The sequence below is a fragment of the Euprymna scolopes genome, chromosome 15, assembly GCF_053919585.1.
Source record: "Euprymna scolopes isolate OS-2025 chromosome 15, ASM5391958v1, whole genome shotgun sequence".
Lineage (NCBI taxonomy): Eukaryota > Metazoa > Mollusca > Cephalopoda > Sepiida > Sepiolidae > Euprymna > Euprymna scolopes.
Window position 1 is genome coordinate 79205595 of NC_136496.1, and position 26085 is coordinate 79231679.

Genomic DNA, 26085 nt, shown 5'->3' on the forward strand with positions numbered 1-26085 from the left:
CTCCCAGGTCCACTCTGACCAGGAGTGATAGTACCTGTTAGGGCCCCAACTATGGGTTAAATAGAATCCGACTTAAAAAAAAATATACTCTATTAAAAATCGTTCCTCAAAATAACTAGATTCGGCATTAAATAACCTGAAAAAAGTTGATATGCCGTAAAACAAAAACAACCAACCAACCAACCATATATATATACTGAAGTCTATATAACTTATTCGTGTACGTGTGTTACAAGAAAAAAGCCCTTTTCTTGTAGGTAAGAAAAACATTAGATAAGCAAAAATGAGATGAGGATAGACTGAGATTCGAACCTTGTAAGCAAGGTTCAGAAATAGATTCAGAAAGGAATTTCGCATTGTTCAGTTTCACATAAAACAGTTTAGATATGTTGTTGTAAAAGGAATTTTAATTGTTCAATTCTTTTTATGAAAACTGAATTAAAATAAGGTCAGAGAAAATAAAGAACAATGCAATTTAAATATGTTGAAAAATAGTTTAGGTCGAAAAATAGATCAGTGAGAATTCTTTGTCTGCAGAAATGGTTTGGGAACATGTGCGAACCACGTATGTTTAGGCCACGTGAGTTTCCATATGAGTGTGTCACGTTGAGAGCCATACATGACGTCATAGCAGAAAACAGATTCTCAATATAGTTTGCTAGTTTTAGCGAGATTATGAGACAGAGAGAGACGGGGTCGAGAGTCGAGTCTGAATCGAATCAGAGGGGGGGCCTCCCCTTTAGAAGCAAAGGGGAAAGTTTTAAACATGCAAAAACAACCTTGAATTCCTAGATGTGATCATCATTTGACTGGTCAATTGGAATAAAAGAACACCTCATATTTTTGTAACTGCCATCTTCGTGTCGTCTTTCTACCAAATTGAAGGTAATGTGAAACCATTTATATGAACATTGCTCCCATTCATCTTTATAATGAACTTTGTGTATATCTCATCTAAGTAATGTGTCTCCCTCTCCATCTAAGTAATGACTGTCTCCTCCTCTTGTGATATAAGAACTGATCACCCTCCGTCAACTCTCCTACAATATATGTTATAAGAAACCACAGACTGTAAAATGTATGTCATCTCCCCCTCATCAGTGCCGTCTCTCTAATATGGTCTCCTATGCAACACGTGTACCTCTTTATGCATGCTATTCTTTCGTGTGTGTCTCACTGAGTCGATTCAGTTCTTTTTCTTCTTTTTTTCATTTTCTCATCTTGAATCAAGATTATCCCCCTTAACTCTAGACTGTCGAACTGACAAACTCGAACTGAACTCTCTACTGAATTCTCTATTTGCATTTATATTTATATGGTTGCATGTCTATGGGGCTGCAATTCCCATTGTAGGATATTTTGGGTGTGAGTCGGTATTCACCAATTCATAATCGGAATGGTTACGGGTGCAAGGATATCTATAAGTCAAAAGTATCACTGGGACCATTAAAGGTAAATTTAACGAGATCTCTGATTTACAGAAGGGTTCTACCGAGTCACAGCCACATCCATAAAAATTACAAAGGCATGATTAACTTTGGAAAAATAACGACATTTGACAAAGAAAAAAGAGATCGCTGTACTGGGATGAAATAACATTTATTTATGTGTTTAAGAAACAGTAATTCAAATCGTTCCAACGTTAAGGTTTTTGCAACAAGTGTTCATTAGGCAGTCTTTGCTACTAAGTGTCTCATAGAAAAGGCAAAAAGTTTATGATTACAGATTTTCATTAACAAAGGGTTATTATTAACATGGTTATTTTCTGGAGGGAAAAGAAAATCATTGATTACTTAAGTGACATGTGTGTGTGTTTGTGTTCAGTACATATGAAAACAGCAGTTCGCGATAACAGGGTTTCCAAGAGAAATTAATTCTCATTCGGTATGTTAACTTTCCAAGCGAAGAATTTAAGGTGCATGATGTGTGCAAAGTCATGTTGGTAATTTAACGTCCCACAGAACGGAGTTGGGCAACGATGATGCTTATTCGTAAAACTGCATTATAGACTCATTTGATTTTCATAGTTAAAAACTTATATACCTGTGTTCTAGAACATTCCAAACTGTTCTAAACATGTGTACAGTTAACGTTCCTGCTGAAATTCACTTCCTCTTAGTACTTCTAGCAATTGCCCTTTACGTACTCAATTCACCTTTTGTGACGTCATCCAGTGCGTACGAGGCTTTTTTGTGACGCCATTCATTGTGCACGGATACAAACAGGCAAGAAAGAAAGATTTAGTTTTATCACTGTGCGTGAAGCGTAACGTAGTTCCTTTATCGCATGTGTGCGGATGGGCAAATTATGACGTTGTAAGCTTGCATGTGCTTCATACACGTGCATGTTGAAAACGGTGATTGCTATAAGAATGTCTCTGCCAAAGATTTGTTCCAGCCGTATATAGCAGTCGCTGCAGTATTAACTGCTCACACCCAACATACACTCATTGACCTGTTTCGCAACACAGATGCACACTCTGTCAACAGAAGTTTCCGAGTTTGATGTATGTCATCGGTAACCTTTGTTAACCCCTTTGTACTTCCTGGCACCATAAGTTGCGTTCACTCAATATCGCGCTTACCATGCTATTCATGTCATGGACTCCACAACACAACCTTGTAGACATCTCGGAGCGAGAAAGTACTCTTTAAGTACCTCTGAAAAATCTGTTGATGCAGAAATTGTGTTACCACATGGACTTAGGGTCTGCATGTTTTATGCAGAGCGACATCTAACGGTATATGCACAGTTCTAGCATCTAGTGAATGCCTGAATACATTTAAAAGAATCAGAGACTAGAAATAGATGTGATCCTGCAGTTGGGGATCACATTTAACTTCTAATCCAGCATGACCATCGTTTTTCTGATTTGCCAAATTAATTCTATTGTTAAAAGTCCTTGGTAAAATTGACTTTTAACGGTCTTCAAAAATGTGTACAGTTAACGTTCCTGCTGAAATTCACTTCCTCTTAGTACTTCTAGCAATTGCCCTTTACTTACTCAATTTACCTTTTGTGACGTCATCCAGTGCGCACGACGCTTTTTTGTGACGCTATTCATTGTGCACGGATACAAACAGGCAAGAAAGAAAGATTTAGTTTTCTAAGATAGATCACTCGTTGCTGTTGTAGACAAGCGTTTAGATAAAACAGGTTTGTTTTACAATAGACTGAGATACGAAAAAATGGGAAATATATAACAAATAAATGTTATCAAAGGCAAGATAAGTTATTCTTCTACCTACCTGGGTACGTTTTTTTTTTTTTTGTTTTTTTTTGTGTGTGTTTTAACTGATTTTAAAATATGTTTTAAGTGCGAAACGCAAGTTGTGCTGAGCGCTTAAATTAAAACGAAAACAAATATGGGGCCATGGTGTGGTGCTCTTGTCTTGGAAGTCCTGAGAATCGATCAAAAACCCCGAGAATAATTTTAAATTACTGACAGAAATCCGCCGAATAAATGTCATGGTGATATTTATTCGATGGGGGTTCTGTCAATCAATCGACCCCTATTTATTGTAAAACAAACCCGATAAAACCATAGCATAAAGGATCTCTTCTTTACCCCTCTTCAAGGAGTTGATGGATGACCATTATATTGTGGCGTCATCCACTCTGTAAAAGCCACAGTTTTAATATATAATTATATCATAGATTTACTGAAATCTATTCTTTGAAATATTGCAGGTGCTGGTGCAATACTCAGGCTGTTGAATTCCAATTGAGTTATCTCCCCCTGAATAACTCTTTACTTCAATACTTACGTTTAAATTGTAGGTTGTTGTTGTTGATCTCCTTTGACCCCGGTTAGTGACAACAACAATATTGCACAACTTTCTCAACTTATAACGTAATTTTTATTTATATAGTCCAAACACTTAGGTATATTTACTTAGCAGCTTGCCTTATTTCTGATAATTTCCTTAAAACGTTTGTAGTTGTAGGTCTTGCTTAACAAGTTCTCTTTTTTGTTGTTATCCCCGGGGTCTTTATTTTCCAACAACATATTTGTATCAATTTACCCTATTTCGTGTTCAACAACAACAAAAATAGTTGTTCTTTTACCGCAGGTCCCTAATAAAGTAGTAAAAATAATTTTAAAAATCCTCAGGTCAGAATTAATTGTTTTATCATTAAGAAAAAAAAAATGTCTACCTTTGTCGAGGCTCACACAACGGAATCTTCTTCGTCGGCCAGCTGTAAACCATCCGACCTACCCATCAATAATAATGCACCCGCGTGGGGGAAGCGCTCCCCCTGGGGTGGTGAATCTGGCCATTTGGTCTCACCGCCGACACCGTGTTCCCTCGTTGATGTGATGAGCGAACAGTTGGCCCTGGAGCTCAGCAAAAACGAAGAACCCATTGGTGAAATAGACAAGTAAGTTAATCCAATTATTTTTTAAATAATTTGTTTTAACAGTTGCTAATTCCTATTTTAGTCACGTAAATTAATTTTATAGTTAACGGTCCTTAAAAATGGGTAAAAGTTCAGTAAAGATGCAGTATCTTTCCACCCTCAAAAATCCTTTAAAATTACCACTATAAGTTTTTCGAAAACGAAAGTAACTTTTAAAATTCCAGGAAACTAGTAGTTTCCAACATATGAAGAAATTATAGTTTCAAAACGTGAGGGGATTACGTTTCTATATTAATTTAGTGTAAAATGAACACACACTTTATAGCTACTATTGGGGGGGGGCGTCTGTTTTTTGTTTTTTTTTAGGGGGTGGTGTTTATTTGGTAATTGTGGCCTGGTAGACTAACGCAAAACCTACCTTAAAAAAACTTATTTTTCTATAGGTGTTCGGTTCAGCAGCACATCCAAGTACACTTTGGTGTTGACTTTCAAGCCGACTTCAAAGATGTGAGGTGGCATGATGTGACCCTCACTTGAAGCTACACCAAAGACCATAACCGTGACCGGAGACTTTTTCATCACCCTGGGCATTTAAAAATAAGGTACTCATGCAGAGTGATGATCCGTGCTGAAATAACGTTATTATTTAAAAAGCCATTCTTAACATGGCGAGGGGAGGGTGTTTTGTATCTATTGTGTACTTTAACCTTACAATTGAATAAAAAAAAAACATATCATAAAAATTTAATTAAACGTGGAAATACGATTTAAAAAATAGCGCGGATCACTCTCTGCATTAGCACCAAAAATAAATATAATTATTTGCAGAAAATTAAATGTGATATTCGTCTTCGTCACACCCGAAAACCTATGGAAAACAAGTTTTTTAAGGTAGGTTTTGTGTTGGTCTATCAGGCCACAATAAACAGCGCCCCTAAAAAAAAAAAAAATAACAGACCTCCCGAACGAGAAAAGTGTCGCCCTAAAGAAAACAACACTACAGCTTTATTTTAAAACTTTTATTGAAAAAAATCAATTCGGGTAACTAACATACCTTTTCCATAAGTGTTGACGGGAGCTCGGCTGAAGGTTGGTTTTGGTGTTGTGGGAGGTCATTTTGGTGATGTTCTCAACATATGACCAGACGAAGTAGTCCAGCAGGTTCAGGTCAAGGAAGGAGGGGGGGGGGTTACCAGTGAGAAAAGAGTACAAAGTCATAGCACTCCTTCTGAAGCCAAGCCTGAGTCTCTTTGGACGTGGGCCGGTATCGAGTCCTGCTGCCACACCCAAGGTTTGCCAGCGGCCATCTGATTGCACCAGGCAATCACCACACTCTTTAGTACATCCAGGTACACTTTGGTGTTGACTTTCAATGCGACTTCGAAGATGTGAGGTGGCATGATGTGGCCGTCACTTGAAACCATACCAAAGACCATAACCGTGGCCGCAAACTTTTTCATCATCCTGGGCATGTCCCTGTTATTCATGGCAATCCATCGATGTATTTTGAGGGTGCTGGCAATGGTCCTGTTGTCATAATTTGGATTGGTAGAGAGCATGAGTTGTACAGCGGCGCCTTTCTGATCTCACTCATTGAACATTGTGTCACTTTCAGACATGATAGAAGGCTCCTATTGCTTTTGGAATTTGTACACAACTGGCCAACTAGTAGATGGTCTGCAACAAAAAAAGAAAACCGGTTTTCATCCAATGGAAATGGAATCATGTCGTCTTTTCTAGAGCGACAATTTTATCGTTCCACCTTGTGTGTGTGTGTATATATATATATATATATATATATATATATATATATATAAAGAAAAAAATATGACACATTTCTTGCCAACGATGAACGACCCTGCCCACATGTGAAATTCACTTTTTACAGAGGCAACCGATGTCGGTATAGGGACTCAGACTGGACAAATACAGCAACAGCATCTATGTTGTAAAAGTATTAGAACCTGCAGTCGTAGAGTTTTCAACATGCGAAAACCTAAAGCTACTAACCGTGCATGTGGACACCTTTAAAGTGCCTATCACATCTATCAACTAACTTATGTCACAATAACCCAAGCAGTTTGATAAGATTGGAAATTTTAGTGGGACTATCAAACTCCTACCAAAGGAAGCTGCAGAACCTTTTATCAACCCTCCACACAAATGCAATCTAAAAGACAAATTGAAGGAAGAAATTAACAGGTTCATTGAGGAAGATGTGCTCCAGAAAGTTGAAAAATACAGACTGGTGCTTCAGTTTGGCATTCAGCATAAAGAAAGACAGGTCCCTTCGAATATGCATGGACCCACAGAACCTCAACACCAGCTTCAAAAGATGTCCACACAAAATACCAACAGTGGAAGAGGTAAACCCACCCCTTACAAAAGCCATGGTGTTCAGTAAATTTGATTCAAAAGCAGGATACTGGTCAGTCCACTTCGATGAGGAATCACAACCGTTGGCAATCTGCAGAATGCTATTTACTGGAAGCATCTACTGTTTGGTCTCAATGTCTCACAAGATATCTTCCAAACAAAAATAGACCAAATCCTAGAAGGTCTAGATGGCGTGACCAGCATAGTCAACGATGTAATTATATTTTGGTAAAATAATGATCATAATAAAATCTTGCAAAATTTCATGGCTCGAGTAGCCAAAATTGACTTGTATTCAACAGCAAGAGATGTTTTATAAAGGAGCCCAGTATATCTTTTTTTGGAAACATATACACACTTACTGGAATCAAACTAGACCAAAATAAGGTGTGTGACATCAAGCAAATGCTAAACCCACAAAACTATAACGGTTTCTAGGTATGCTAAATAATCTTTGCCCATATTTTCCAAACTTTGCTGAAAAGGCTCACCCATTGCGAGGTCTTCTTAAATTGCAGTCACCATAGATTTGGGACCTTGACCATCAAAAGTGCTGCGACCAACTCAAGGAAATGATTACTGATGACACATGCCTTCTATACTACCATCAGACTAAACCCACATCGCTGAAGGGCCTGGGAGTAGCGCTTATCCAAGATGGCAAACCAGTTGCATTTGGATCCAAAACATTAACTGATACACAAGCCAGATTCAGTAACATCAAACAAGAGATGTTGGCAGTGATGTATGGTATTCAACAATACCACACCTATTTCTACGGGAAAGCTTTTTCCATCATTACAGACCATAAGCCACTGGTTACAATGTGCTAAACCATTGCATTCAACACCACACTGGTTACAGTGAATGTTATTGAAGATCCAGAGCTATTTATACTGAGTATAAAATGATTCTTGTCAGCACCCTAAGTCAATTGCCTAATACTGAAAACAACAAACAAATTGAGTTAGGTGAGAGGGTGGATAGCATAAACACTAAAGTCGACGAGGATCAGACCATCTCAACTGCCAACTTATCATTCCAAAAGCAGAAAATCCTCGGAAACAAAACAACGAAAGAGCCAACCATGAATCACGTTAAGATCATATAGCAAGGATAGTCAGATAATACTTGTGATCATATTGGTCCTTCTGCGATGAACGTGCCATCGAATCTGGAATCCTGTTCAAGGTCAAACAAGTACTCATCCCAGACTCCATGAGGGATGACATTCTATACCAGCTCATTAAAAAAAAGAAGTCCATTAAGGCATAGAGAAAACACGCAGACTTGTGAGAGAAAGTGTGTACTGGATAAATATCAAAAGATATTGAACGGATGTGCAAGAACTCCACCATGAATCTCGTTAACGAGATCATATACCAGGGATGGCCACACAATATCTATGAATTACCTGCGGAGACCTGATCATATTGATTACATTGATCCTCCCATGATGAGCTTGCCATTGAATCTGGGATCCTGTTCAAGGCCAAACAAGTACTCATCCTGAACAAGAGAGAAGACATTCTATATCAGTTCCACTAAGTCCATGGCATAGAGAAAACACACAGACTTGCGAGAGAAAGTGTGTACTGGGTAAATATCAACAAAGATATTGAAAGGATGTGCAAGTTGTGTACACTTTGCCTGGAACAGCAAGATGCGCACAGGCATGAATCACTGCACCCACACAGCATTCCATCCTAAGCATTGGAAATTCATCACATGAGACCTGTTCGAAATTGATGGGCAGCAATTTCTGCTCACTGTCAAAAAGTACTCAAAATACCCAATTGTCGATGAAATGCCAACACCATTAACCAGCAAAGCAGTTGCAGATAAAATGCAATATTATGTTGTGTTTTTTTGGTCGTCAAAATGAAATTATTACAGACAATAGTCCACAGTACTCTGGAAAGGCTTTCCAAAGCTTCATTAATACCTGAAGCATCAGGCACGTCACAAGCTCATCTTACTATGCCAGAAGCAATGACTTCCTAGAAAGATGTGAAACCTATTAAATTAACAATAAAAAAAAAAAAAATGAAAAATAAAAGAAAACTGATATCCAGCATGCTTTGTTACAGATTAGAACAACACCAATAGATATCAAACTACCATCACTAGTTGAAATACTTTTTGGAAGACGTATATCAACCACCTTACCCAGCTGATCAGAACCCGGAAAGGAAGAGCCTGAACAGTTATGCAAGAGATCAGCAAGCATAAAAACCAATCATGACTATGATAGCGGAACCAGAAAATTACCACAATTATTCCCAGGTTAGTGTGTATGGGTACTACATAAACTCAACAACACATGGTCACCTGGAACCATCGTGAAGAATGGCAAAGAACCCAGAAGCTACATAGTAGTCGCCCAGTGAAACTATATTCTATTACAATCCCATCCATTTGTCCACCATACCAATTCCAGTGATAAAAAAGGTTCACTTTGATTTTTTTTTTTACATGGTAGTCACCACTTATCAAGGCCCGGAAGCCACTTGGGGATAAGGGTTATTGCGTGTACAGTAATCAATGGGATAATATCGCGGTAATCATTAGTACTGGAGATTTGATAAAGTGTCTTACTTAAGGGGGCGGTTTATCAGGAATTTGTTTATGTTGGACTTGAAGACATCCAAGTTGTAGTCAGGTGGGGAACAGGCAAACGGGAGAGAGTTCCACAGACGTGCACTTCTAAGAAAGAAGCTTTGTTCATGGAATCTATATTTTGGACACCATATAGGACACAATAAGACCAAGGGAGATTGATGTTGGAGACGAAATCACCAAACCAAAACATCACCAAAACTACCCGAGACAAAAACAAATATGGCCCACTTCAAACTAAATTAGGCAGAACTATAAGAACACACTCAAGGTACAAAGACTGATCCCATAAATCATAGATCATAACACCATCACACGCATCATAAATCAAAGACAAAGAAGACAACAAATATACACGTATAACGAAATGGAGGGGAATGTTATAGTGCCACAGATACTATTTGCCTTGGACCAGATGTAACCCTTACTGGACTAGCGCGCTCTCCTGAATAAATTGCTATCATGCTCACTCTATTGTTCGGCTTTGATTTCATAATAAAATACCAACAACTATCATTTCACTCTAGTGCACATTAATCAACTGGATGTCTTCAAGTCCAACACAAACAAATTCCTGATGAACCCCCCCCTAAGTAATGACACTTTACCAATTCTCCAATACTATTGCTACAATGCTACACTATCCCTTTGATTACTGTACACACAATAACCCTTATCCCCGAGTGGCCATTGAGCCTTGATAAGTGGTCAACTCCATGTAAAAAAAAAAATTTAATACGTTTCTTTAATGCACAATCTATCACTGTCTTTGTCACCAATACTTCTGAAATTCCTGTTATGACCATTTTTAATGTTTTGTTAGGTTGAGGAAGAATTGAAAGGAATTTGGAAATGTTTAAACTGTTGAATGGAAAGTTATACTTCTAAAAGCCCTTTCATTTTATTGCCTTTTACACGTCATGGATTATAATAAAGTTTAAGGATATTCTTATTTGTTATATTCAAAGACAATCTATCATGTGCCAAAACAAGCACATATATTTGAAAAAAAAAATACATTTTTTTCATCAGCATACAAGAATCGTTCTACTTCCACTTCCTGTGTATGTTACTGCAGATTATGAGTTAAACTTCACGATTGCTTTCAAGTGCGTCAAAACACATCTGTAATGGGGGGGGGGTATTTCTGTTTGATTTCACATAAAATATATCAATATACAAAAATTGCAGCATTTTGGAAGTATCAAAAACGAAACAATATGTTCAATTAGATCTCAAAAGATAATAAAATAACAACTTCGCCCTAATCAGCAAACGTTACTAATTATAATATTTTTGATACTTTTTATGAATTCCAACAAATCAATTATCAGTTCAGGTTATTGGCGATCTCATTAATGAACTTAACTGGACAAGTGCAGTTATTTTATTTGGTGCTTGTACAGTATAATTCGAGTTGCAATAAATGCATCTTGGGTAAAAACATCTGCACATTAGTGATGCTTTAAACTAATGCATTTCAGGTGAAAACATTACGGTACTCATGCACTTATTGATCCGTGCTGAAATAATGTTATTATTTAAAAAGCCATTCTTAACAACAGGAGAGGAGGGTGTTTTGTACCTATTCTTTACAATTGAATAAAAAAACATAAAACTTTGATTAAACTTGGAAGTACGATTTTAAAAAATAGCACGGATCAGTAAGTGCATTAGCACCAGCATTACATATTTACGTGTCATGTCGAAATTAGTATAAAGTCGAACAATTTCGGAAAATGATTTAGTAGCCGTGCTAGATGTATTTTTAATGAAAAATCAGCCACAATTACATTCTGGCATACTTTCGATTTAAATCAAGGGAGATAAGGCAGTTTCTCATACTGAATTGATCGCACAACTCTTCTATGTTAAAACCTGCATTGACACTCGAAAATTCGATAAATTCTTATTTTACTTGTAATTATTTTTCTACTGGATCATTTGTCATAATTTTTTAAAATTTATATGTTTTTACAAAGCCGCAAAGAGCATTGTTGCAACATCTAGGCTGATGCATCTACCACTAGTCTCTCGCTCTTAGACACGGTCCAAAAGAAAACAATCTCAAACCTAATAGGTCCCACACAATCGACAAAGCTCCAACCTCTGTTTCATCACCACAATGCTGCATCCCTGTGTCTATTTTACAAATACTTTTAATGAAATGTGCTCTGATGAACTTATAGTACTTGTGCCTCCCTCAACGTACATTCACTGACTAACCCGACATCGTTATGGACCACGCTAGACATTCTATTGGCTGCAAATTGATGATACATAGTTTGTCCCAATCAAGAAAATTCTTTGTGTTGTCTTAACAACATATGCAGTCAAAATATACAAGATAACTGATGAGGAATATATAAAAAACGATTTCTGTATGTATTTCGGTGGCATAAAGAAAATGATAGTATGTAGATAATGTTGTTATCTGCTGGTTTGTTTTTTTTTTAAATCTGTTTGTGAGATTATTTTATCTTTTATTATTTAACTTTTACTTTGAAAATCTTATTTCAATATGAATTTTATATAAATTTACATTGTTTTCCAAATCTTATTTCAATATGAATTTTATATAAATTTACATTGTTTTCCAAATCTTATTTCAATATGAATTTCATATAAATTTAGATGGTCTCCTAAACTTTCTCTCATACTCAAACTGATTGTTTTACCCGATAGGTATTTATGAATTATCAGAAAAAAAGATTTAAGTTTAAACAAACACTGTGAATGAAAAAACAAGAACTTTTCCAATCAACAACATATCCGACCTGTACACTGCATATGTATGACTGCGAGATATGATCAACGATGAAACAAAAAAATGACACACTTCTGACTACAGCAAATCAAATGGAGAAAATTGTTAGTCTCACTCTAGGAACATTTGGCACACAACACCTTAACTGGTATAGAGATGTCATCAATAATCAGTCATTTTTTAAATTCTCCAAAGTGTGTATCACATTGATATCTGTAGTCAAAAGCCATGTGGTTGGCTGCTTAAGATGGAGAGGGGATTAGTTGGTGACAATCTGATTCTGGCAGGTGGTACAAGCAAAACGGCAACAGACAAGAGGAATTAGAAGTTATTTATAAAACATCTAACTTCAGCATGAGACAAGAAAAGAAAATGAAAAAAAAAATCAATTAGCTGTTAAAAGGAAAGTTATTTGCACAATCTAAGTTGTCCTTGTGTCCTTTTTTTTTTTTTTTTTTTTAAATAATTTACTAATAATTTATTAATAATAATTTGTATGTATTACCGAATACCTCTTTCCCCTTCTTCCTAAAAAAAAGAAAATGAAAAAAATATGGCATTCATCGAATCGTTAGTAAAATACACAATCCTTTATGCATTCCAACCATATTTGATGGACAAGTCAGACATAGCCTGAAATATATTTGTACCAAATATGGTTGGATTGTAGAAAGGATTATGGAAATTTTTTTTTTTTGGGGGGGGGGCTGTATAGTAATTGTTTTCTGTCCATATTAAAAATATTCTATTATCTATAACATAAAAGTCAATTGTTTGTTTGTGTGTTACAGAAATCGATATGTTAACAATTAGAACATTTAAATAAGTTCTAATAAGGATTAAATTTTTTTCACTGAATCCAAATTGCCATTGACGCCATTGAAATTTTACTTGGAACCCATCTGGGTTCACTAGGGTTAGTTATTGGTTAGGTCCGTAAATAACTGAAATATATCATGCAAATATATTATATTATAGGTAAAGAAATTAAATTCATTTTTTTTGTTTTTAATAAAATTTTATTCCTTTCATAAAACAAATAAAATTGAACAAAGAATATCTCTGAAGAATCTATTTTTTCTTTTGATTTAAAGTTTAAATGTTTTTATTGATATTTTTTTTAAGATTTAAAATAATTTTTGATTCTTTAAAATTATTTATTTTAGAGCTGTGTGTAAGAAAGTAGATGGTTTTGACTATTTCTTAAAAAAAAAAAACACTAACAGTTTTTATTGCTTGACTTCATGTTTGCAAATATTATTTTTAACTTTCATTACAAAGTTAAAAATTTTAAATATGAAACAAGTATTTTAAAAATGTTTTTTCATAAATTTTACTTAAAATACTAAATATAGAAATTATTTAAAAGGATAAATTATTTCCGATCAGCAATATATATCGCCACATGAGTAATATATATATATATATATATATATATATATATATATACACACACACACATATATAAATTATAATCTTTTTAATTGTGCAACAACTGTATAAATGTTTTAAAATAATATAAAAACACACCCTAGGAACCCTTTTTTCCAACATTAGGAGTTAATTGTTGAAATTGAAAGTTGCAATAGTAGGATCAAATTCACACCTAAGAGCAAATATTCGGAGATATACGAGTAAAAAAAAAAAGTGGGTGGGCAGAAAAGGCGAATGAGAATTCATATGAAAAATATATATATATATATATATATATATATATATATATATATATATATATAGTACCTCATGCCATAAAAACCAAAAGTTAGGTTGGATGGGGGAAAGGGAAATGAAAAAGATGTTTATTATCTTCAAAGACCTCACTTATCCTCTTACCGTTTTTTATGACTCCCACCCAGGTTGCATTCTAACTTGATAAACGAAATAGGAAAATGTATTTGGTGGAAATATCACTTTCGACGGTAATTCTTGGCCTGAAGACGTAATCCCCCAACGTGGGTGATTACAGAAACATGTATGCACATATGTAGCCATTAATGTTTGTATAAATAAAATTAATATACCTGCTCTGTTCACTCATTGAGCACTATTTTGGTAGACACGTTGTTTCATTGGATGTACTTCTAGGAAACTAAACTCTACTGGCTATATATATATATATATATATATATATATATATATATATATATATATATATATATATATATATATACAATAATAAAAAGTAAAATATATGTACAATTAAGATGGAAAGGATATAAGAATGATTAAGAAATATCTCCGAGCAGGTCCAATGATCTAACATACTCCTTGAGACTGACTCCAAAATCTTCAAATGATTTTGAGTCAGCCTGATGCATTTTTCTGAAATGGTCCATTTTATGGGCATTGGCACAAACTGGATTTTCAATTAGATGTTGGCCAATGGCAGATTCCAAAGCAGAAGAAGAGCGTAAACAATGTGGCTTGCCTAGTCTAATTTCTGCCGGTATATTTTGGTTGATGTGTGTCTGTAAGTTCAGGGAGGTTTGACCCACATAGCCAGCAGTAGACTTTTTTTTTTTTTTTTTTTACTCGTATATCTGAGCATTTGCTCTTATGTGTTAATTTGATTCGTCTTTTACAATGCCAACGATCAACTCCTAATGAATCTGTTGGTTAAAAGGACCCCTAGGGTTTATTCTTATATTATTTTCAAAGATATATATATATATTTTCAATAGTGACAAATTCTGTTTTCCACTTATGAAATAGAAACAAATAAATTTTTCTTTTCATTGTTTTTCTTAATGTAAAAAGCAATATCTTTGTCGTTTTGCATTTGAAGGATAATATTAAATAATGTTTGGAAAGTAAACAAATATATGATGACTGAATAGATTAAATTAAAATTTCCAATTCATAACAGAATCCTCAAATGATGAATGAATAAATTTAAATATTTACATTAATCAAACATTATATTTGCAACAAATTCTTTTTATATTTCTGAAATTTTGAGATTATCATCATATCGTATGAATCCGAAAATTCTATTGTGGGCATTAACTTTCCTGATATTTTTCTATTGAGAATTCTTTTTATAACTAACAGTGCTTCCCGGCATTGCCTGGGTATTTAGGGTGTAAAAGAAAAAACGTGTTAGCAGACAGGCTTTAACCCGCAACGCGAAGGCAGAAAAGAAAGTGAAAGAAAACGTGACATCTTACCGCTATGAGGCCATAGGAAGTGAAAAGCGTTCAAATTTAGTGATGTCAATCAAAAAGTTGACTTGCTAAGTGAATGAGTTCACACAGGTGCAGTAATGAAGGTTGGCTGAAGGCCAGTTCAGCTTTCCACCGTTTCATTCATTTGTTTCCCCGCGATGTTGGGGAAAACCAGCTCCCCACAAAAAGGGAGTGTCCAAATGAATAGCAATTGTCTGATATGAAGGGTTTCCCCCACATTGATCAAAGCTAATTGCTTTCTGGACGTCTCTGCAGAAAAGCCGGAAAGCTGCCTTCATTTTTGATTAGTTTCACTTTTATACAAAATAGCATGAGTTTTATAAAAGTCGATCAAAATAAATCTAGAGACGATGTCCCTTCACAAATTGTAGATATTATAAGCTAGGGAGTATATAAAAAGTTCGAAAGGATAGTAACTCCCCCTCCCTCCCCGAGAACCCCCGTGAAAAAAGCCTTTCTTGGTTATACAAAAACGTGTGCGCTACTTTTGCCTTTTATATATATAGACTAGCGGGAGTGCCCAGCGTTGTGTGTGTGTGTAGGAAAAAAAAACCTTTTGGTAGGCAGGTAGGCTCGAACCTGAAGCCTTGGGTTGAAAAAGAAAACGACACGTTACTGTTACGCTAAGAGGGCAGAGGAAGCGAGAATCGTTAAAAGTAAATGCTTAAAAAACGTCTGCTTTTCTAGGTCACACATCACGCCATAGAGAAATGAAATCACGCAGAGCCAGTTGAGCTTTATGCTTTCTGCATATTTGTTTGTTTCCCCAAGATGTTTGGGAAGACCAGCTCCCCACGAAAAGGGGAATGTCCAAATGAATAGCAATTATTTAATATGACGGGTTTTCCCCCCTGCATTGATGAAAGCTCATTGCTTCTGGACGTGCCGAGAACGCACTTCGCTTTTGATTTTTAGTTTCGCTTTTATACAGAAAAGCCAAGCAAACAGGCGAGAGTAAAAGTCGCTAAAATAAAAGATAGATGACCTCCTTTTGTAAATCAGAGATGATATTATCTAGGGAGTGTATAAAAAGTTCTAAAATGTGGTAACTCCCCTGAAGCCCCCCCCCCCCCCGAAAAAAGCCTTTGCCAACATACAAAAATTTGCATACACACACACACACACACACACACACAAACAGTTTCGCTTTTTAAATAATAGAAGACATTGAATACTTACAGGAGAAATCACATTACAGTTGTCAACATTTCAAGTGAAAGTGATTTTTTTGTGGAACGAACTTGGAACACTCAGGTGATCAGAATTTTTCAGATAAGGATTGATAATTTGTATTATTTGAACTACTGTTCTCACCTTGAGTACTATTTTCACAATGTTTTGATCAATGTAACCTCTGACATTCTTCAAGTGTATCTTGATACTGCTATTACTACTGCTGCATGGTTTGATGTCTTCTGTTCCTAGCTGCTGGGGTTGGACCGCCTTGTCATGTTACTGCTGGTGTTCATCCATCCAGTCATAACTGATGGAACAAGAGAATGCCACTCTCAGGGATTAAATAAATGGTTCTGTTTGAAATTCAGTGCAGATTCTAGAGTTTGATAGAAAGATCCCTGGGTTTGACAAGATACAAGATGAAGAAGGTCAGTAGTTACATCGACCAAAATGTAGTTAGAATAACACTCAAGATGAGAACAGTTGTCCTAGTAATCCAAATAATCCAGATTAGTCAAATCTATATATCTATAAAAGTGAACGTGTCTGTGTACATTTCCCTATGCAATAACTCTGTCAATTTTAAGTCTACAAACTCGAAATTTGAGATACAGGGTACTGAGATTTGGTAAAAAATCTTTGCAATCCGTTTTCGGCCAGAAATTTGGCTGTTAAGTGGTCAAAGTTCAACGATTTGACCTTGGAGAACTCTACCAAACTCCTCCGACAATTTTGGGTGTAAACAATTGAAATTTTAGATATAGGTTCCTTGGGCATGGATCTTACTTAATAACTTGATTTGAACCCAAAACAAATGTTAAGGGGTCATAATAGGGGTCAAAGTTTTAAAAAAATTGACCGCTTTTTTTTTTTTTTTTTTTTTGCTCAGCATACACCTTTTCTCTATTATGCAGTGTTCCCCTTCCACACTCGGCCTCTGCAGAAGGAAGCAATTGGCTTGACTTGAGTGAAAAAGAATTACAAGAAGCCAACGATGAAATAATGGCACGTTTATTGCAGCAGCAATTTGATATGGAAGATGATGACAAACTTAAACTTGAGGAAAAGAAATATAATGGCAATAACAAAGGTAAATATTTGCTAACATTTCATGAAATATAATGGCAATAACAAAGGTAAATATTTGCTAACATTTCATGAAATATAATGGCAATAACAAAGGTAAATATGTGCTAACATTTCATGAAATATAATGGCAATAACAAAGGTAAATATGTGCTAACATTTCATGAAATATAATGTCAATAACAAAGGTAAATATTTGCTAACATTTCATGAAATATAATGTCAATAACAAAGGTAAATATGTGCTAACATTTCATGAAATATAATGTCAATAACAAAGGTAAATATGTGCTAACATTTCATGAAAAACAACAGACAACTCCTTCACTTAATTCCTATTTTAGCCACCAGTTCAAATTCATGATGTACAGGTTTATGCATATTCAAATTCAGATTTATCTTCAATATTTTTACTTACATAAGTTATCATCAAAGTGTGAAGATATTTTGTTGGCAGACAATTTGAAAGTCTAAATGCTTTAGTTTTTGTTTCCTTGATATATATAAATATATATCTATAAATATAAAAGCGAAAATGTATGTATGCATGTACGCTTTTCCTCGATGTCCACAAAAGGCTTCTTTCAGAGAAGCGCTCGCTCGCTTCGCAGCTTCTTAAAACTTTTTATATCATCTATAAATTGTAATATCTCGCAGTTAACCACGGAGCTCGCCTGTCTATTTAATTTTATTGACTTTCAAATGTTAATTATTCCACATTTCCCGCATCGGCACACGTTACATTCGGTTTTCGGTATAAAAAAAAAGCGAAACTCGACTCTAATCACAGGCCCAGAGCCAGTCCGTTTGGTCAATGTTGACTTCATCATATCAGACGGTAGCTTTCATTTCGAGACAAGGGAGCGGCTTTTTAAAAACAAACAAACCGATTTATTGACCTCATTAAAAACTGTCCCGCACAAAATGCTAACTGCTGAATAGTTATCGCCGTCACGTCCATCAATCAAAAACGCGCACCTGTTTTTTTTTTTTTTTCACACTATACTATTTTCCAACTGCGCGTCGTCAAGGATCCGTTTTTTTTCCACGGGCACCTGTTTTTTTTTTCACACACACCTACAAACACCCGGGCAACGCCAGGTACCCCTCGCTAGTATAATATAAAGCTGTGTGTCTGGTCACGAATAGGCTCCTATATGGTTGACTATTTTAAAAAACTGATTACATATAATGGTAGAAGATATATCGAGGATCAGGAATGGGTATGTTTGATCTGGCAGAACGGTGGTTCATAAAAATTGTGGCGTCTGTGTTCGCGCCTTGCCCCCAAAGTATGGAAATAAATGAAAAAAGAAAAACACGTTTACAAGGGTTTTTGATATAGATGTACATAAGAATACTTTGATAAGTATGTTTTAACTTAAATAGGGATGGTATAATAAAATTGTGGGGTCTGCGTTCACGCCTGTACTCCATGGAAATATGGCACAAAGTTTAACAAAGACTTTTCATATCTATTTGCATAAGCATACTTTGATAATTATGTTTCAGTTTGAAGAAATATGGTATAATAAAATTATTAGGTGTTCGTTCGCGCCTGACCTCCATAGAATGTAAATATGTCACAAAGTTTAAGAAGGTTTTATAAAAGGGGTGAGGGTCCACAATAACACCTTAACTTTAATCTTTATTCATGTTAGCTTTTATTTATTTTTTTGAGTTGAATCATATTGTGTTGAATAAATTCACCTCATAAATTCACATTTTTATTAAAGTGAAAGCCAAAAAAAAGTCAGAACTTTAGACAATTCTCAACACAAATTTTGCATAACTTTGTTTTTTTTCCTTCTCCACTTGCACGTGGCACTCTTTTGAAAATAGATAAATAATACAAAAATAAGAACGTTATTTGTTATTGTGTCAAAAGAAGGAAAAAATCCTGCTCACATGATTACGTGTCTTTTTAAAAACATTTATATAACCTTTTTATTTTTATTTATAATCTGTTTAAGCTTTTTTTGTCAGTGTACTAGAAGGAATTCAGTTGATTACAACCCTTTCTGCGTGTTCTTTACATTACAATAGTACAACCCTGAATTTGACGGTGCAATACTACACCGTTCAATACTGTAAAACTGAAATGAAGCTGTTCTGCTTGAAAAGGACGCCATTTTCTTCTTATTCATATTTATATTGATTCTTTGCTTTAAAAAACTAAAGTAATTACGTGTTTACTTTTTTAATATCCCATTTTGCTGTTTCGGATTATTTTACTAAAGTGAGTAAAGCTTTATTATTTTTCAAAACTGTTTTTGTTTCTTTGTTTTTTGATATTATAGTGATATTATTTAGTAAGAGTGTTTAGCAGAAAAGCCAACAAACGATTACCCGAAAAAATAAATATATAAGAAATAAATGTTGTCAATAAAAGTTCAGTTCATGTTTTTTTTTGTTTTTTTTTTTAAATAGTTTTTAATGCTCTTTACTTAAAATAATTTCAGCGAACTGAAATTAAAACGAAATTTGAGGCGATAACTACTTAAATGAATTTTTATGTAAACTACACATGCAATAATCGAATATTCCTCAAGCACAAAATGGAAAACATTAAAATATGTTTAAAAATTCCTTACGTTGACGGAACTCTCTTAAATTGTTAATACAGAATGCTCAGGTGCCCCTCCTTCAAATTGAAAATGGGGCTCTCCATTTCAAAATCGCTGCCATTTTGATTTTTTTTTTTAAACCGGTTTGTGAATTAAAATTTAAAAAAAATTTTTTACAAACTACTTAAAAATACAAACCAATGAACTTTTCTACCATAAAAGTAACTTTTATTGACTATGGTAACATTTATTTCTTGTATATTTATATTATTATATATATAACATTTTCTCTTTGTAAGGAAACATTTTGTTGGTCACTCTTGGCTACGAATGGAAACAAAGTTGATATAAAAAAATATTTTCGCGAAAATTATCTTTACTTTCATCATATTTTGCTTAGGGTAAAATTTTGGAGTATCAAAACCTATCTCTTTACAACCCCCTCCTTTTCATAACCTATCATACTTTCATCAATCACAGTCCATTTTCTGTAGGCTGTTTTTGAACCCAGTCAACAACGGGTACTTCTGCTAGTGTATATATATATATATATATATATATATATATATATATATATATAAACAATTTCTGCTAATATATATAATGCTGATTTTGGTGGAGACTTATGTTTGTGTGGTATATAGGAGATTAAGATTAATTCACACTTAATCTAATATGTTATCATTTTTGTTTTCATTTCTATGATTTTCATTAATGAAATGATTTTTAACTATTTATAGTTATCTCCCTTGAGTTTTTTTTTTTTTTTTTTACAGTAAATGAATATTGAGGAGTTAAAAATATAATGACTATTTTTGATCTTAATTTTTAAATTTTCTTTTTAATCTTGTAGTTCACATAATCTAATAGCTATGCTCCATTCAAAATATTTTTTTTTTTTAAGTTTCATTTATTTTGTTTGCATCCTTTTTTTTATTTGTAGTTTCTATTTCATTTGAAAAATTTCGCGTTACACCTAATTCAGAAAGTTATGACGATTTTGAAGTTGGTGAAAACGATGAACTGAAGACGGAATGGGGTAAGTTTAATTTGAGGCAAACAAAAGCATTCAAGTCGATGCATATGATTATGTTCTGTTCTCGGTAAAAAGTTGTTCAATTTTCAAAAAGATATTTCTAATTCTTATTGATAGCACCAAATTTTAAGATTTTTGAACAAAAAAAAAAATACATGTTTAGTTTTAAGTAGGGGTCCAATTTTCGATGCAAGCTTAATATAAAAATGGTCCCCCTACTTGATATTTTTTCAACAAATCTTTATCCCAAATTTACAAATGCTTTTTGAACAGAATGATTAATTTTTAAAACTTACATAGCAAATTAAACCCCTCTTTTTTTCCTCCTCCTTAGCAGTAAATTTTATAATTCAGAGTATTCAGTGTTCAGTTGATATTGCAGTTTTTTGGGATATTACAAATGGTACTTGCTCTCCCAAGCTTAAATTGTAGACTTGCAGAATGAGTTTTGCCTGAAATACATATGCCCCATTAACTCAGTTCCTTACTGCAACATCAGAAAGGTATGCTGGCCCAATCACTCAGGTTTCAGAAAAATTAATTGCCTGCCTCAAACGTTCAGCTCCCACTTTTCTCCTCCTCCTCCTCCTCCAGAGGTTGCCTATGACCACCTTCCCAGCATTACTTTCCCCATTCAATGAAGTATTTAAATTTTAAACAAAGAAAATATCTCAGCAACATCTGCTATTCGTATGCATCAGCAAAACATGCAGTGCAGCACGTTTCCCTATGCTATCAAAATTAAAAATGTTTACTTTAATTAGAAAATGATACATTTCTAAAATTGTATCACATCTGAGTTTTGTTTTTTTTATTTATTTATAAATCATATCTTATATCATTTTTTTTTTCTTTTACAGAACAGAAATGTTTTAGAATTTATTTTTTTTTAACAAAAGATATGCAAACTTTTTTTTATAGATAATCCAGTTCCAGATTTTGGGCGTTATGGTATTTCAGGAAAGGGCAAAAATATAACAACAAAGCACGATCCGACAATTTGTGGTCGAAGGAATGCCTCACGATTAATGGAGGTGAGTTTGTCTCTTAATAATAAAACTGAATAGCAAGGTATATGTCCTTGTTGTATTCGCCCACATTTCTGATATTAAAAAATTGTGGCTTACTGTGGGGATACATTAATATTTAATCAGTTTATGACCTCATCTCTAGCAACTTTGCGTCGGCATCTGCCGTCAAGTTACGTAAACAGTCAGAAGATGCAGAAATGATTATCCAATCAGCTGTCAGAAGGCTATAAGTTTAAATAAAAGCTTGAAACTTATTAAATCAAGAAAATGTTTTTTAAAACGAAAATAATTTTCAACACGCTATGTCAATGTGAAATCCCTGTTTTCGCCATGTTAAGAATGGCTTTCTATTTAGAAATCTATAATGTAAAAATTGTAATGGCTTTCTATTTAGAAAGCCATTCTTAACATAGGAAAGGGGAGGGGGTGCCCCATTTTGAATTAATCGTCCAACAGTTTTCACTTCAGCATCTTTTGTCTGCTTACGTACCCTGATGAAATATGTGACCCAAAGTTGCCGGAGATTGAGATATAAGGTGGATAACTACAGACATATTCACGCAAGTTAAACAATTTTTACATCATGGATTAATGAGTAGACATAAAAGGAAAATTTGACAATGTACGTTGCTTGCATTTGTTTAAGGACTTTAAGTTGTCAAAGCATTTTTCAACTATTACAAACATTTCTTTGTAGTTTGTGTCCTGTTGGTGGTCTACATTTTTTTCTGTTCGCATTTCTTTTTCAGCTTGTAAGTTTGATGCCTCCGTTCATTCTTGAATGACAAAGGATAATCTCGTAGGGGCAGCTGCATGTGTAATTGTGAGCCAAGGTTTGCGCAATAACCAACCAAACTTCTCCTGAATCGGCACTGTTTGAGCCCAGTGGCAAGGTGATGTCCATGACAAATGGAAACAATGCTGAGATAAGCAGAGATCACATACATCACCTGGAAGTCCCCAATGGTCACCCATTAAGTACTGACTAGGTTGAACGTTGCTTGACTGTCAACGTTATTATGCGGTACTAGAAGCTTATAAGTTTTCTAGATGAGAATTAGAACTTCATTGGACGAGTGCAAAGTGAACTAAGACATTGGGAAGGCTTATTGTCACTCAGATTCATTTGCAAAGGTTATTAAAATAGGTGTAGAGTACTGGAAATCTAAGGGGACTTTTTTTCACTCGGACTCGAGGGAACACCACCGATTGTTGTCCGCGAGCAATTTCAGATGATGACCTGTGCGAAAACTCCTAGTGGGTGAACAATAATAAAAAGACTAAGATTGGTGATGTGACGTCAATGTCGCAAATTTTGTTCAGATCGATAATTGTTTTCTTTCTTTCCTTTTTCAGATTTCAGATAATTCTGGAGATGGGGAAGGTATGGACCTCAAATTACCAAATGATGTCTATAACCGACTTAAAGTTCACACTAATGCCATGAATAAAAGACACAACAGAGTTCACGAAAAAAAAGAACATTCAACTGCTGTAAGTAATTGGTATCTATCTATTAATTTATATTATGTGAGAGTTGTTCCGAAAGTAATGCCTCCTATTTTTTATTCCATCCAAATGAATCCGAGAGATTGCAAATCGCATTGTTATGATGACTGAACTTACACATTCATGACCTGAAAGTTTCATCTTTGTTGCAGATATTGACAGTTTGAGACTCTAAAATAGCACCCCTGTCATCAACATGCGTCATAAGCAGAGATGTGTCATTGAATTCTTCCACGCAGAAATTCGTTGATTTCAGAGTGATAACATAGATGTGAGTGAAAAAACGTGCTCCAGACGCTCATGCATAGTTTCCAGAATCCAGAAACCACTGCGCATCAACCAAGTTATCTGTGCTGATCGAATAATGGTGAATGAAATGCGTGCAGAGTTGAATGCGTATGTCAGTGCGCTGGAAACGATGTTGTCATCCCTAGGATGCAGCAAAGTGTGTGCTATGTGAGTTTCACAAAATTTTATGCTGAAATAAAAGGACCACGACGGGATATCTGTCAGGACTTGTTGGATCAGTATGAAGCCGAAGGGTGATGGATTATTCTTGGACCACATCATCACTGGTGACGAGACGTGGTGTCATTACTACGAGCCAGAGTCCAAATGACAGTTGATGGAATGGCACTACACATGCTCTCCAGCAAAAAAGTTAAAGATGCAGATATCTGCAGGCAAAGCTCGAACAGAGAGGGCATCATTTTCTTGGATTTCTTGAAACAAGAGCTGACTGCCAACTCTGACTCTTACGTTGAAATGTCGACCATGCCAAAGGCCCGAATTACCTATGTAAAGCCAGAAAAAAGGGAAAAATTCCATTTGCAACACGACAACACCAGGCCACACGCAAGTTTGATGACTACAGAATGTGTGACAGTTCAACTAGCATTACAAGTTGATTTTTTTCTTTTTAGATAATTGTTATTTTATCAATTGCATGAAAAGAGCTATGTAAAAGATGCTTAAAACCGTTTGAATTATGCGAATACCATCAGTAGTTCAAAAGTTATGAGAATTTTAAGTGCCAAAATTTATGCATTTCCGTGGACATTTTTCTTTAGAAAAAGTGGGTTAAATTACGGACCTCGAAATTTCAAAAAATTTGGTAATTTCGCCACCATTTATTTATTTTTCAAGCTATTCTCATGAAACTTGGTACTCTTATATAAAATTGTACGCTCTTTCTGATTATGCAGTCAAATCTGATGTATCTCTTTACCATAAGCCATGAATTATACATTCATATGTACAAATTTCAATTTTTTTTAAACTGGCGTATCATACAGTGGATGTCTATTTATGAACAAAACTAAGTATTATAGTGGTATTTAAATATAGCTTTATTGTGAATAGGCATTTTCCTGTTTCCTCACCAAAGGAGAGCTTAATCTTGGGTGTAGCATTCATGGCCGGTATTTACTACTCCCCTCACAGAAAAAAAAAATTGAGTAGATATGAATTAATTTCAGAAATAAATCGAAGAAAATTTTTTATATAGGTTTTGGATTTCTGTAAAAGAGGGAAATTCCCATAGATGACCAGAACTTATGCATTATGATAGCATTAGCACTTAGCGAACCGTTTTTCTGTTAATTTCTATAAAAGATAACATTTTAAAGAAATTTCCGCACAATTAATAATTATCAAATATTTACATATCTATATGAAAATGGATGATATATGCCGATTTATCTTATCAATTTTGAAATATTCTTTGTCAACTTTGCTTGGTCATAACTTTGCTTCCTGTGATCGTAAAAATAAAAATCAAACACCAATAGAGATGGACTTCTTTGTTTATATAGCCTGTAAAATTTCAGCCATATCCAATCAAATTCAACCCCACGCATATGTATCCAAACGTAACGTATAAAATGTAAACATTGAAAAAACAGTTTCCTTTTTTGCTGCCGTCATTTTTTTTACGTTTTTTCATTTTTAACTTGGAGCATAAAAATAATCAATGCATAAGAGAAAAATAAATTAAGATCATTGGAATGCTTATTTTATTCTCTTTCCATCAATGTAATTCTTTTAAAAATTGGACCCACAAATAAACAAGATATGACTTGTTGAAGCACATTAGGTATGTAATATTGCTGATGTCCACGAAAATACAGTATACGCTTGTAATGCTAGTTCAACTGAACAGTGCTGTCTGACTACTGCACAGTACTGACCTGGCACTGTTCGACTTTGATTTGTTTGAATATCTAGACGACGCATTACATGGACAGCAGTTCCCCAATACAATACCCTAATTGCAGCTGTGAAAAAATGGACTGCCTCAGCAGGTGGCCCTGTCGGTGGGGCATTAGAATACGCTGACTGCCCCCCTGCAGAGGGTAAAAGTCCCTCAATG

The 26085-nt window shown here is 34.7% G+C and overlaps 1 protein-coding gene across 1 annotated transcript in view; it reads left to right on the plus strand.

Moving 5' to 3' along the window:
* Positions 1–3751: 3751 nt before the first annotated feature.
* LOC145293931 (serine/threonine-protein kinase RIO3-like) overlaps positions 3752–26085 on the plus strand; it is a 50706-nt gene continuing 28372 nt past the window's right edge. Inside the window, exons 1-5 of the mRNA XM_080140757.1 lie at positions 3752–4383; positions 17400–17575; positions 21082–21177; positions 22096–22208; positions 23562–23699. Of these exons, the coding sequence (XP_079996883.1) occupies positions 4151–4383; positions 17400–17575; positions 21082–21177; positions 22096–22208; positions 23562–23699 (756 nt within the window). The 5' untranslated portion in view covers positions 3752–4150. The remainder of the gene's footprint in view (positions 4384–17399; positions 17576–21081; positions 21178–22095; positions 22209–23561; positions 23700–26085) is intronic.